Below are 14,831 nucleotides of genomic sequence, written 5' to 3'. Positions count from 1 at the left end.
TTAATCACTACATTTATCTAACTGTAACAATAATGTCCTTATGTCTTCTTCCTCCACTATGACTTGCAACAAGAACTGCATCTTGTTCATCTCATTCTATCACCAAAACCTAACACATAATAGGTCTCAGTAAACAATCACAGAATAAATAAGAAAGAAATCAGTAATTAAGTTATTTTCTTGAAATTTTTAGGGTGGCTTTCTTTTCTGATACAAAGATATCTCTGAGTCTCTATTTTAGAATCAAGATTAAATATATATATATACACATATGTATGTGTGTGTGTGCATGTGTGTGTGTATATGTGACAAAAGCCTCTGAAACACAGGGGTTTAAACTCTAAAGATCTTTATAAACACCTGTTTTTGATTTGTTAGTTTTCTAAGATACGGTAGTAACTCAGTTTGATTTAGAATAAAATAGACCAGGCTTTTCCAGACAGGAAAACCAATATGAATTGTTGAACAGGTCCCCTTAGCTTGAAAGTCCCTGCTGGATGACCTTTGCCCAATTTTATCAAGTGCCAAAAACGATCAGCTTCTTTCAGAAATCACTGAGACAGTATCATCTTTGGATTCTTCGATATTAACCAATCAAAAAACATATGGCAAATTCTCTAAATTTGATCTCTCAGTTTATTAAAATACATGCTTTTCGAATAAATATTTTGAACTCAAATCAATCAAAGCAGTGAGACTACAAAGTGTTGCTTCTTTCTGCAAAGAAGGCACATAATTAGCTTTTACAGAAAATCCACCAGCTACATCTTATGTCAATTAGGCTGTCTTATAGACGTGATGGAGGATACTTACGATCCCAGAGACACCAAGGATTCTGCAGGGTCAGTCATCTGAACAGGCTCAGAAGCTGGCTTGATCCTTAGAACCTCTGCAAAGCCATCACCAAACCAGCAAGTGACATGTGCTATGTCTACAGTAAAGTAGAAAAGGCGGTCCTGGCAGAGCTTCCGTCGATACACAGACCGAGGGTCAGCTGACAGCACAGCCTCAATGGCATGCCTTGCTTCCTCTGCTGATTGAAAATATTTAAATGAAGCATGACTGACCTCTGCAATGAGAACAATAAAATTTAACAGTCAAAATCATGCAGGTCACAATTCCACTTCTGGGTATTTATCCAAAGACATCCAAAACACTAATTCAAAGATATAGGCACCATTATGTTCACTGAAGCATTATTTACAATAGCCAAGATATGGAAGCAACCTAAATGCCCATCAACAGACAACTGGATAAATTAGGTATGGTTCATACATATAATAGAATATTATTTGGCCATAAAAAATAAAGAAATCTTGCTATTTGCAGCAAAATGGATGGACCTACAGAGTATTATGCTGAGTGAAATAAGTCAGACAAAGAAAGACAAATAGCACATGATTTCACTTACGTGTGGAATCTAAAGAACGAAATAAACGAACAAGCTAACCAGAAACAGACTCATAGATACAGAGAACAAATTGATGGTTGCCAGATGGGAGGGGGGTTGGAGGGCCGAGTAAAAAAGGTGAAGGGATTAAGAAGTACAGATTGGTAGTTACAAAATAGTCACGGACACATAAAGTACAGCATAGAGAATATAGTCGATAACATTGTAATAACTACGTATGGTGCCAGGTGAGTACTAAACTTATCAGGTGATCGCTTTGTAAATTATATAAATGTCTTTCTATTATGCTGTACACTTGAAACTAATATAAAATAATGTCAAATGTCAATTACAATTGAAAAATTTTTTAAATCATGCAGGTCAAATTTTATTACAGTGAACTTCAATGAGGAGTTTCGTTGGTTCCTTGAATATCACTTGAAATGAATAGGGGTTGGAAATCTATTCAGTCATTACAGAGAATGTACCTTCAAGTGGTATTTACTGTCATTAGAGTAAAGTTATGTACTCCTCAAATTTTCATTTGCTGAACAAAAAATTCATGGTGATATTTTTTAGTCTCGTAAATGGGAGAGTTGAGCTTTTATTTTCTGGCAACCTAAATGTCATTTTTCTATGGTCAACATGGGCTTTAATTCAATTCTCTGTCATTTTCTTCTCAGAACGGAGGCATGAGCAGAGAAATGCATGAAAGTCCCAGCACTCTCAGCCACAAGAAAGGACTAAACCCACACATACCCAGAGCACTAGCTATAGGCAAGGGGTGCCTTAGAGAGCCAGTGTCACAGCCCCACAGTTAAATAACGCCACAGTCTCCAAGAACAAGGACACGAGAGAGTCCTGTGAAAACAGTGAAATAGATACAACTGAGAAAGTTCAATGCCATCCCACCCAGGAGCACATTTCAGGTAAACAGATGTTTACTCTGTCAAGTGACAAAACTTCCTATATTTATATCATTGTGGATGTTTTAATTTTTAAAAATATGATCTTAAAGAAACTAACTGTGACCTAATTTTTAATAGCTACAACATAACATACATCAAAATGAAAGCCAGGCCCTTCCAGGAGGGCATGCACTTTAAACAATGTTGTCTCTGTTCAAAATAGCATCTGCAGTGGTGGTAGGTCTTTATCCTTCTGAAAGTAAATTCAATTTTTAGAAAACAGCCAAAATTCACTCTGAGCTATGTCTAATAAATATGTTAGTAAGTAAAGCCATGAAATTCAATTTTTGGTCAAAAACCATGGACCAATTATGCAGTGCTAAGATTTCTTTATTGCACAGCTCATACAATGACTCTAAGGCCATTTGAAAAAGAGGAGTTCACACTCTTCACTAACAGTGTGTCTGAGAGGAGCTCAGGCCTTTGCTTGTTCATTTGGTGTAGGTGCCCTTCCCTCACTTCTCTGTCTACTTATCCTTCCCAGCTCAGCTCAAATACCTATTAACCTCCAGGAAGCCTTTCCAGACTTCCTGATCCCCAAGTCAGAATTCTCTTTCTCATGTGTCCACAGCACTCTATTCCAGAGCCAATTCCTTCCCATTTCAACATCTTTCATCTTTTCTAGGCTAAACTTTGTGAGGTCATATTTCTGCACTGGCTCTAAATTCTGCTGTTACAAATCAATCCCTGTTTTATAGTTATATTTCATAATTTCTCTTTTTAACCGTTTTTAATCAATAAAGCATATTGTAACCTCTCAGGCATACAACACTGTAGTTTGACAAAGGTAAAATTTTCCAAAGTAGGAAGCATTCAAAGATAACCACAAGACAAAGGGTAAGTATAATATAAAGTAACTTCTAGGTAGCACTGCTTTGTTCTACCACAAAATCCTTCTAAAATTCAACTTTCTCTTCCCATCAACTGTATACAGTGATGAAACAACCTTCATAAACAAAACTTTTTAAATAAAGAGATCAATTAAAAAGTCAAATGCTTTGTTTAAGCATAAAGCCTTAGGCAAGAATGAGAAGCCCAACCCTCCAGTGGCAGATGAAATCTGACATCTCAACTAACTGGCTACTTCTTACTACAGCCACTGCACCCACCTCTTAACAGCTCCTTCCTTCATTCTAGATTGCTGCTGGGGATCTGCTTTGGGCTGAAGAAACCAGGTAACAACGTTTGTTAAGAATCATGTGTTAAAGTAAACAGACTTCAAGTAAAAGCCCTGTGGACTCTCTTCTGCTAAGTGCGTGTTTCTAGTGCTGGGACTTTATGGGGACAATTTCTGTGCTAAAAGACTCTTTTCCCCTCTTACTCCGGAGGCTGAGCTATCAGCCACCTGACAGAATAAGCTAGGACATTTCTCTAGTCAGCTAATAAAACAGAGAAAAAACAATCTGAATAAGTATACAACACACACAATTTAGCTTCTGAATGCTGTTTGAAAACTCCAAGGACCACTGTCACATGGAGACACAAGGCTCTAAATCGTGGGCCACCTCATGAGGCAGGAGCCATTCTCAGCGAACACTTTACTGAGTGCCTGGGACACAGTGCTGCATAAACAGTCATTAAACAAAGTCATAAGATGATAGTGCTCCCCAAACATTGCTTTATACTCTTGTATTTCTTTACAACCAGTCGTACTGATAAATACTCTATATCAGCAGTCCCCAACCTTTTTGACATCAGGGACCGGTGCTCCTATGATAATCTAATGCCTGACGATCTGAGGTAGAGCTGAGGCGGTGATGCTAGTGCTGGGGGAGCAACTGCAAATACAGATGAAGCTTTGCAAGCTCCCCATCTCTCACCTCCTGCTGTGCGTCCTGGCCTAGGGTTGTGGATCCCTGCTGTATTTAACTGCTCTTGGAAATACCACATGTGACTGAACTCTGGGTAAAAGCTCATTTCACATTCAAAAATAAGAAACAGAAGTACCTGATTCCCCTTCTGAACTGAGGTGCCTCAGGTCCATCTCTGCATGAGGCGTAAACCGGACTTCCAAGGTGGCCACAGGAGCCTCTCGCACCCAGGTGGGAACCACACTGCGGTGGGCTGCATCGGCCAGCCTGGAAGGGCGGCCAAGAGGCACAGGCTGCACCTCTGCACTGTTCTCTTGTGGGACCACTGCTTCTTTCCCTCTTCTCAGCCTCTGATCTGTACCCTCCTCTGAAAGACTCTTCTCCAGATGATATGGGCCCATTTGCTCCTCTCCCACATTCGGACTTTGACCACCTCTAGGTCCTAACCCCAAGTCTGCTGCTATCTCCCTGTGCTTAGGCGAGCTTCGCTGAATTTTGGCTGTGTCGTGTTGTGTGCCGTTTTCTCCTGAAGTTCTGTCTTTGGGACATTTAGGCTTCTCCTTAGTGCGACTGCAGGACTGTGGTTCATCATACTGTGAGGGCTGCTGCTGGGCACAACTGTCAGTCTTGCCATCAGACCAAGACACGGTTTTTGGTTTATGTTGGTTATTGTGTAAATTAAACTCCCCTAAAGGCTCGATCAAATTTTGTGGCGAGTCATAATCAGCTATGTAGGGCTTTATGTCCAGTACAGGTGTGCCATGAATCATATCAATTCCAGAAAGGTATAGAGCTCCACCTATAATGTGAAAAACACCTCTTAGAAATATTAACAATGAAGAACAGTACAAACACTTGGAGAACCCACAGTGTCTATTATGCCACTTCAAGCTTACTAACAATTCTCACACACCGAGCTCTCTTACACATGGTGCCAACATACACTGGAGACCCACCCTCTTCCTTACCTGTCAGACTCCTACTTGCTCTTCAAGGCTCTCACATAACACCTCTCTTACAAAGTATTTCTGCCTCTTCTAAACAAAGGTTTTCTTTCCTCTGGGTTCCAGAAGAACCTGCATACATACCTCTCCTAGAGCCCTTTCCACACGGTCTGGCAATGACCTGCTTAGTCTCTCTCCCTAGACAGTAAGCACTTGAGCCCTTTGGCAAGGGGTGGGGACAACTCATCTTTGCATCACTGGGGCTTCTAACTCTGTTCCAGGCACATCGGTGTCCTCAGTATACCTCTGTGGAACTGGTGAGGATTTCTACTATGGCAAATAGACCCTAAGGTGGCCCCATTATGCCCACCTCCTGGTGTTTGAGGCTTTGTATAAACACTCCAGTGACTACATTATGCTATCTAAGATTCCTGTGCTTGCTGCAGACTTACTCGAGAGACTCTCTCTGTGGGCTTGACAAATAAGTAGCCACACTGGGAAAGCTCATGTGGCAAGGAACTACAGGCAGTCTCTAAGTACTGTGGGCAGCCTCTAGGAGCTGAGGGCAGCCACCAGCCAACAACCAGCAAGAGGCTGGGGCCCTCAGTCCCATAACTACAGCTGCGTGTTCCACTGATACAGCTGCTGTCCATTTCCTGCTACTAGTGCAAAGTCTACTAACTTGGAAAACTGGCAAAATGAAAATTAAAAAACTGTATATGATCACATTCACTTCTGTCTCCATTTAAGAAACACATGATTAACAAAGGACTTTGATTTCTAAAATATGCTTGCTGTGAATAAGCCTGGAACTTTGGAAAGGTGATTTTGGACTTCCTAAGTGATTATGCCTCACAATGTCTGCAGAAGAAAGGAAGGCACTGTGGCATAGGAAAGAGTTCATGGGATTTGGAGTCAGACAACCCTCTGGCTGGACGCTATTAGGTAAATGATCTAACATCAAAGAAGCTCAGTGCCCTCATCCATAAAATGGAGACTGCTACCCTATTAAACCCACAGAGCCACTATGAGATAACATACATGAACACTCTTTACAAACTATAAACATCACACAAACACCAGTAGTCACTACAGTGCTTATTTAGTAAGACTGTCTATAGTACTATTATTCTTGCCTCTCTTTTTTCTGATTCACTCTCCCTCATTAGAATGTTAAATTTTTCTGTAGGGCAGGGGTTTTTATCTGATTTGGTTACCATTATATCCCCAGCACCTAGGACAATGTCTGGCACATAGTCACTGCTCAGAAAATAGGTGTGGGTTGTACGAATTATCATAAAACGTTCCAGAACTGTTACCCAAGTTTGTCAGCCATCACAAATTGATAAAACTCAAGTTGGATCAGCCACAGAATTTTTCCAGAAAACCTACCCAAGGCCCGGTGAAAACATTCTAGCAGGGGAGTTCAAATTCTGAGAAAGTACAAGCAAAGTAACTGCTCTCATCTTTTTAGCACCCAACAGCTTGAAAAGTACTCTTAGAGCTTTTGTCTCATAAGATCCTCAAAAATATCCTGTGGAGTCCCGGAGAGGGCAGATTCTTCTCCTTCGCCCACTTTACAAACAAGCAAGCTGACATGGAATGGTCTCCTGACTCCCCAGTCTACCTGCTGTTTCACCTCCCCCTCTAACAAATGTGCTGACTAGGTCAGAGTGATTCAAGAAAGGGATGCTTTCCAAAAATGTCTGGCTCAGTAACTAGGTTACATATGAATATAGAGTTAAAATTAATCTGGTACTCTATGCAGGTACTGACACACCAGTGTTCAATACTATAGTGTGATTCATCTCAGACCCTCTGCCACACATCAGTTGACAGCTGCACTGCAGCTCCAGGCTGCCAGGAAGAAATGATACTACACTGCCCTATGTGCTTACCATATATGCATGTAAAACCAGTTAAGTCACTGTGTATTATATTTTGAAAATGTCCAATTATTTTTTAATCATTTTGTATTTGTTGCATTCCAAGTCAGAGAAAACTTGGTTACTAATTTAATGATTATGAAATATTAAAGTTATTTTTAAATAATTTAAACTTTTGATAAATGCAATGATATAAACAAACTCTGAGCATCCTATGAGAGCTTATTTCATAGTGTCTCAATGCTAACAAAGTGTATCAATGCTAAACACTAATGTTAAGTGTTTCAATTCTTTTAATCATTTCATTTTCTTCAATGTCTAATGATACTCAGGGGTTAACACCACTGATACTTGTCTGAATAACAGCCAGTGCTGAATACTATGTTGATTTTATTAAGACTTCATTTGGTTAAGGAGAAAAAGGTAAAGTAGAAACAAAGTGTGTTACCTTCTACCTTTTCCAGTTTGGCCAGGGTCAGTCCTATTGCATTGGGACGATGTGGACTCCTCGTGGAGAAAACTCCAGTCTTTGCACCATTCAGCCTAGGAGGCTGCACTTTTGCCTTACAGCTCAAATGACCATTTTTGTGAAAAACGAACAAAATCCTATAGAAAATAAACCAAACAACTGAGTAAAAAAAACAAAATACATACATTAATTTATCATAATGATTTGAGGGGGGAAAAGACTTTAATCCCCACAAATTAAAACAGAAAGAATGCTTTGAATGGTATTAAAATGTAATCAGTGGGGGGAAAATAATACTATTCCAGTTTCTTGAAGGAAGAAAGTCTTATCTCTGTATTCTTTGCTCCTAAAACAATGACTAGTATACTGCAGGAACCTAACAGACGTTTGTCAAATGCCTGAGTAAACAATATTTACTAGGTAAGTGTCTGCTATATGACAGGAAGTATGCTAGACATTTTTATACTCATTTCATTTAATCTACTTAACAATCCTAAGTATAATTTATCCCCCATTTGAAGGATGAGGGAATTGAGGCTCAGAAATGTTAAGTAACTTGACTAGGCCTTCCTACATAGATCAAAACCAAGAATACATGAAGAAATACAATAACAGACTTGAAGTCATTAAATCATTAAATTTATGTACTACAAAATGTCACCCCAGGAGAAAACATTTACAATGTGTATAATAGACAATGGGGTTAATACCTGTGGTATATAAACTGTTTCTACACAAAGTAAATCACAATGTAAAGGAAAGTTCAATAAAGGAAACTAAACAAAAGAATGTGAATAGGTAATCCACAAAAGTAACAGAAATAGCTAACAACTATACAAAAAGATTTTGAACCTCACTAATAATTAAGAAATTAAACTGAAAAACAAAATATTGTTTTTCTTGTCAGGCAAAAATGTAAAAAATTTATAACATATAGTGTTGGCATGAATAAAGGAAAAAGGTCATATTCATATACCTTTTAAGTATAAACTGGTTAAGCTTTACAGAGAGCAATTTGGCAGGAGTTCTCCAAAATTATAAATACGCATACACTCTAACCCAATAAGCCACTTTTGATATCCTACTCATAAAAATATACAAGTGCCCAAGTCATGTGTCTAAGGAGTTTGTTACAGCATTACTGTAATGGTAAAAAAAACTCTCTATTAACAAAGGAGTGGTCAAATCATGGCACAATAAAGGGTAACCATTAAAGCAAAAAAAGTTAAATCTATATGTTCTTCATAATATATACTAAGTGAAGAAAACAAACTGCATTTTTTTAAAACAAATACCCACTCTATATGTGTATATTTATGCTTATGTATCAAAAAAAGAAAAAGAAAGAAAAAGTCTGGAAGGATATATACCTAGCTGTTAACAATGATAATCTCTGAAGAGTGTCAGAGGGTGGGGATGAAAGAGAAAAATAGGAGGAATAAGGAAAAATCTATATACTTCTGAGTCCATTTTTTTTAAATCAGCAACGTTATAACTTAAAAATTTCAATCAAGATCATGCAAAGTAGGTCAGAACACCCATGTTCTTTCTACTCTAACCATGTCCCGAATTAACATGAAAAAGAAACTATTTCAGAACACTTAATTTTAGGTCTTCACCAGTAAAATTAGACCAATTCAGACTGCTGATGTTGGGGTGAGGAAGAATGGACAGAGGTAGAATTCCAAGTGACAGTAAGTAACTCTAGTATAAAACAGGCCCTAATACAGGTAACACTTTATTTAAAGTATCCAGATTTCTAAGGTGTCTTTTGTATTTTAGGAAGAATAGACTTAATTCTTCATGGGCCTAGAGCAGTGTCCACAAACTTTTTCTGTAAAGGGTCAGACAGTAAATATTTTAGGGTTTGCAGGCCAACCAGTCTCTGCTGTAACTATTCAAATCTGCCGCTGTGGCACAAAAGCAGCCACAGACATCACAAAAATGAATGCATGTGGCTGCGTTCCCATAAACTTACGTACAAAAACAGAAAGTAGGATGGATTTAGTCCACTGGCCATAGCTTGCTGAACCCTGGTCTTGAGGACAGAATAATGACCCATCGAAAAGATATACAGGTTTCAGCTCAACAGAAAGGCATTCATCACAATTAGAATCAACTGCAAATGGACCATGCCCCCTTAGTGGATCCCAAGGTTGCAGTGTTCAAGTTATGCAGACAATCACATGCGCAAATATAGTACAGGAATTTCATACAATAGACAAGGGTAGTCTGGATGGTAGGCTCCAAGGTTGCCTCCATCAGTGGTTACAGGTGAACTGGAGTACTTTATTCAGGGGCAAACTCTGGCCCAAAGTACCACTATAAAACAACTTACCAAACATGAGAAAATTGTTCTAAGCCCATCAAGGAATGTTCAGGATTATTAAAGATGCTCTTTCTAATTCTCAAACAAGCCCTTGAATAGCTACAAATGGATGGCTGCCTTGGAGTACCATTCTTGGCCAAGAAACAGGATTCCAAGTACCCAATTGGCTCAGTTAAAAGATTCCCTACAGAAGAAAATTAGAGTAGAAATCATTAGTCAAATGGTCATCAAAGATGTAAAAAAACATGTTTTTTTAAATGCACTGATTTCAGTTTTAAAATAGGTGTTATGCGACTATAGAACATGATTCTTATGGTATTCATGAATACATATAAATATCATCATTACATTCACATTGTTATATCCCTTTAGATGACATACTGGAAAGAGCACAGAGGTCTAAGAAAGAAAGAGGGAAAAGAAAAGGATGTTGTTAGAAGACCTAATAGGACCATAATTCAAATTCTATGTTTGCCTCTAAACATCAATATTAGGTTTTTTTTTAATTTCCTTCATGGCAGCAGAAAGACCTCATTTTCATAACATACTACTCTCTTGATACTTTCTTTAAAGATACTTTTCATTAAAGATTCTCTCATGAGGTACTTAACTGGGAGGTGGGAAGCTAAGAGGCTCAGGTCCTGGCTCCTCAGTGAATTTAACTGTATGACCTTGGTTATGTCATTTAATCTCTCTGTGCTTCAGTCTCCCTATCTTGTAAAATGAGAGTGATACCAAACTCACAGGTTGTTGCGGGGAGTAATTAGATATAATACCTGTAAATTATCTAAGGTTCTTGAAAAGGGTGCTATATAAATACAAAATAGTATCTATTAAAGTTGGTTTATTTGTGGGAAAAAAATTCTACACTATCATTACTAATTTACGTGACCTTGGTCAGGGCAAAGAGGGTATTTCAAATAAAGGAAATAATGTGCACAAAGTTAAATGAGAAATGTTATAGCATATGCAGAAATCAAGCTATTTTTATTTGCTGGAGTGTGAAATGCAAAGCAAAGAATAATGAAAGGAGACAGTGGTTGTATTTAAGTAAAGATGCTTTCAACTGAAAACAACATACGAAACAAACTAATTTAAGCAATAAAATGAGTGCATGGGCTCATACTACTAAAATATCTACAGGCAGGGTAAATTTCAGGTTAGGTTTGATCTAGTGGCTCTCTGCCCCTCTGGAATGTAAGCTCCACATGTGGGCAAGAGATTGTTTTGTTTATTGCTGTGTAATCATTGTCTAGTAGTACTTGCCTGCGTGAGGGAAAGTACTAAAAAAACTCATGTGTCATGAAAAAAGAATTATGTAAGTATTAACTGTTAAAATGGAAAATGACAAAATGAAAGAGAAATATGTATAACATAATCTCATCTGTAAAAACTTATTTACATTTTTATCTTTCTAAATATGTACATATATATGTCTAGAAAGCTATCTGGAAGGATATTCATCAAAATGTTAACAGTGGTTAAAATGGGTGAAGAGATATTTGGATTATTTGTATATTTAACTTAGTAATTCCTATAATATTTGAAATTTTTGCAATAATCACAAATCATTAAAAAAGTTTTAAAGCAGCAATTCCTTTTAAAAGAAGAAAAAATTGGTCAGGCAGCATCAATATGGGTCTAAAGTATAAGGTATCCACAACTACCATTTTGAATTTATAACTTTTTTTTCACATTTCATGACGGCTTTATTAACTTTTATAAAGAGGTGATATATAGACTCTCGAGACTCTGATTTTATTTCTAGCTTCCATTAAATCTGTTCTACCAGCACAGGTGGTAAGACTACAGGCCTTGGAACTGTTCCTCACAGCACCTTTCATTACTTTTCAATTTAAAAATTAAATTAATACCTATAAAGCATTAGATATAACACACACATAAGTAATAAAGCATAAAATTACAATGAAATCCTGTGTACCCACCACCCAGCCCAAGAACTAGAGCTTAACCAATAACTTGGAACTTTTAATGTTGCTTTTCTCCCCCAACTCCTCCTTTCCTCCTGAGATAAGCAGGAGCCTGAATGTGGTCTTTATCATTCACTTCCTTTTTAAATATGATTTTAGCACATGCATATACATGCCTAAACAATATTTCATTTATCCTGTCTTTGAGCACTATAAAAACTGGCTCAAAACTGTATGTTATCTTCTCGGCCATGCTTTCTCCCTCTCAATATTATGATTCCAAGATCCATGCGTATTCAGTGTTTTTGGTGACTTTAAATTTTTTTCCAAGTATGTTTATAAGCATTCTTTTTTTTTTTTATCCTCATCTATGCTCTGCAGAACAGATACAATAAACATCTTAAAGATGAAGAAAGTGAGGTCAGACAATTCTCTGGTGTGCATTAAAATGTCATGAAGAAAAATGGCCCAAAAGGATCCTAACCTAATCAGCTGGGATCCCTGTGTCCTGTTTTCATTTGTTTAACAAGCACTTTCCAAGTGTTTCAATTGTCAGACATTGTGCTAAGTTTGGGAAAAAGAACTCTTATCACAGTACAGTCAACTGTTGGGGAGAATCTCACAATATGTTTCAATATCATGGGAAATGTCATACCTGCAATAAGGATCAAAGACTTCTGTCCTTGATTATCTGACTGGAGCCCTACAAGTGTATAATTAACTGAGCTACCACTTTATTGAATCAGTCTATACCTGTTTTTCAAAGGTTACAGATATGCTATGATAAATATAAGTTGTAACCAATTAGATGTATTCCAATCCTTTTTGTGCATCTCTATAAAAATATAAGCAAGATAACACTGGATTAGCAATGAACTGGAAGCATACTATATCACTCTTAAATATTTGGGACCACTTTCAGTGTATGGAATGTCCATTTACTAACCTAGTGGGAACTTACCATATTCTAATATGTCTTAACTCTCTGGAACCTATTTATATATTCTCTGTGTCCCTGTTCTTAGGATTATAAATGCTGTGAAATACAAATGCTCAATACTTTCCAAATATAGATGTTACCTGAATGCTCTACTTGAAGTGGAGACCTGAGAACGTCCACCTAGAGGAATCCTGATCTTCCTCTTCCTCATATTTCAAAACACAAACAAACGAAACATGAAGCACCTACCACGTGGTATAAGTGCTATGCCAAGTGCCTGGATACAGACAAAATATGAAGCAGTTCTCATCCACAAGGGTGTCTAGTAAATGGACAGAGATGGACACTCAAAATTAAATCAAACTGCCTTCTATGCAGGATAGGGATAAGCACAGGTATCCCAGGGTAGTACTGGCATGAAAATCACATGGAAATAGGGTGAAATGGTTCCCTAAAGAAACATAGAAGGGTTAGGGCTGGTATCAGAAGAGAAAAAGGACAAAACAACACAGGGGTACTATACTAGCTGTGTGACCTTGGGCAAAACTGATTATCTCCCTGAATCCTAGTTTTCTCCTATCTTGGAAAGTTTTAAGATTAATAAACTTTGTAAAGCACCTAGTACAACAGAAGGTGCTCAGCAAGGAGCAGTTTTTGAAGCCCTTGCTCAGGCTTTTCCTTCCTTCTAATATTACAACTATATTAACTATGTAATAAGAAAAAAATCAGTTATGTTATTAATGCAGAGATTTTGTACAAAAGGCTTATTTACAAGAAGTCTTGTGCAGACAGAAAAGTTCAGGCCCTTTCCACGTCTTGCCTGGTTTATTAACTTATTCTTGTTATAATTCGACTCCTCTCTGGCATTTGCTCCCCTTCTCAAATCACACAACACTAATCCTCCAGACTGAGTTCCTTATGTCATGATACTCTAGCTTTAACTTCCCAAGTTTCCCACTGTTAGCAGATGGCGTATTTCTTAGCCTGATGTCCAAGGTTCTCTACAATCTGAATCCAATCAACAGTTTCCAAACCTCCCTGTTACATCCAGTACTTCAGGATTTACAGTTTCCCAATCCCATGCTCTGTCGACCACTGAGCCCTGCTCTTTCTTGCCTGTCAAAATATTAGACTTGTAATCTGGCAGTGCGCAACAATTTTTTTAAATGAGCACAACCTTTGACGAGGTAACAGAACATGTACAAAGATTTGTTTTAAGAATTTTCATTTAAAACAATGAAAACTGGCAATAACAAATGCCCAACAATAGGGAACTGGTTAAATAAGTTAGAGCACATCTATAAAACAAAATAGTGTATAACTCCTTTAAATTAATTGCCATGGAAAGATTTTTATTAACCCAGTTTTTTAAAAAGTTATATAACAGTGGGGGCGCATATCAACTCATTTTCTATTTTTTACTGAAACAAGTATGGAAGATAGACATCAAAATATTTAGCAGTGGTTTCCTCTGAGTGATGTCCGAGTACTTCCATTTGCTTCCTCCAGTTTCTGAAGTTAATACATTTTGCTTTATATAAAGAGGTGAAAATAAAGAGAAGCAAACTCATGTCTATCTTTCCAGACTCAGTTTAAAACTATTTGCTCCCCGACCTTTCCCCCTCCTCCCTCCTCATTCCTGACAACATAAGATGCTTCTCGCTTGTGGCATTTATTAATTCCTAACAGGCATGAAACCAGCCGCATATATTCTCCCTCTCCTGTATGAACGAAAACTCTCTAAGAGAAAGGCTGTACACTGCACGTGGCAGTTTCAGCCACGGTATCAAGACCAAGCAGGCCGTAGCTACCAAGAACAGAGCGATAACGTCATCCCGCTCGCCTCGGACATATCACGTGGTCGACAGACCACGTGACCCGTGCTTTCACAATAAGTATGATGACGCACGTCAGTTCAAAGTCTTGCAGTTCACGTCCCTCTCTGCTGTGAAGTAGGCTACCTGCATCCAGGCCTCTTCCGAGTGCGAAACTGCCAACCTCTCAGAAGTTACCTGTCTCCAGAGCCGGCTTCACGCACCCGCAAGGGGTCGCTGTAGGGCGAAGCCCTGGCTCCTCCAAGTCGCGCATGGCTACTGGTCACAGAAGTGCCCACCCGACGCACTCGTGCCTTCCGCTTCCTGTTTCCTAGCCTGGCGCCTGCGC

General features: G+C 38.2%; 1 protein-coding gene across 5 annotated transcripts; it reads right to left on the bottom strand.

The window, feature by feature from the left end:
- Window positions 1-616: 616 nt before the first annotated feature.
- TRMO (tRNA methyltransferase O) lies at window positions 617-14,831 on the bottom strand. Of its 5 annotated transcripts, none has more exons than XM_015589120.2 (6): window positions 14,681-14,789; window positions 12,809-12,874; window positions 9,807-9,981; window positions 7,448-7,605; window positions 4,306-4,968; window positions 617-1,069 (listed from the first exon to the last, which is right to left on the bottom strand). In XM_015589120.2, the coding sequence occupies exons 3-6, from the start codon at window positions 9,833-9,835 to the stop codon at window positions 810-812; spliced, it is 1,110 nt and encodes a 369-aa protein (XP_015444606.1). In that variant the 5' UTR covers window positions 9,836-9,981; window positions 12,809-12,874; window positions 14,681-14,789; the 3' UTR covers window positions 617-809. The 5 variants fall into 5 exon arrangements, 4 of the variants coding, with proteins under 4 accessions (XP_015444606.1, XP_006911611.1, XP_024902332.1 ...); XR_001516842.2 differs by lacking the exon at window positions 12,809-12,874 and adding an exon at window positions 2,150-2,251 and having other exon boundaries at window positions 1,054-1,069; window positions 14,681-14,831; XM_006911549.3 differs by lacking the exon at window positions 12,809-12,874 and having other exon boundaries at window positions 14,681-14,831.

This window comes from Pteropus alecto, unplaced genomic scaffold, assembly GCF_000325575.1.
Source record: "Pteropus alecto unplaced genomic scaffold, ASM32557v1 scaffold114, whole genome shotgun sequence".
In the NCBI taxonomy this organism is placed as follows: Eukaryota; Metazoa; Chordata; class Mammalia; order Chiroptera; family Pteropodidae; genus Pteropus; species Pteropus alecto.
This window is presented reverse-complemented; position numbering and strand designations above follow the sequence as displayed.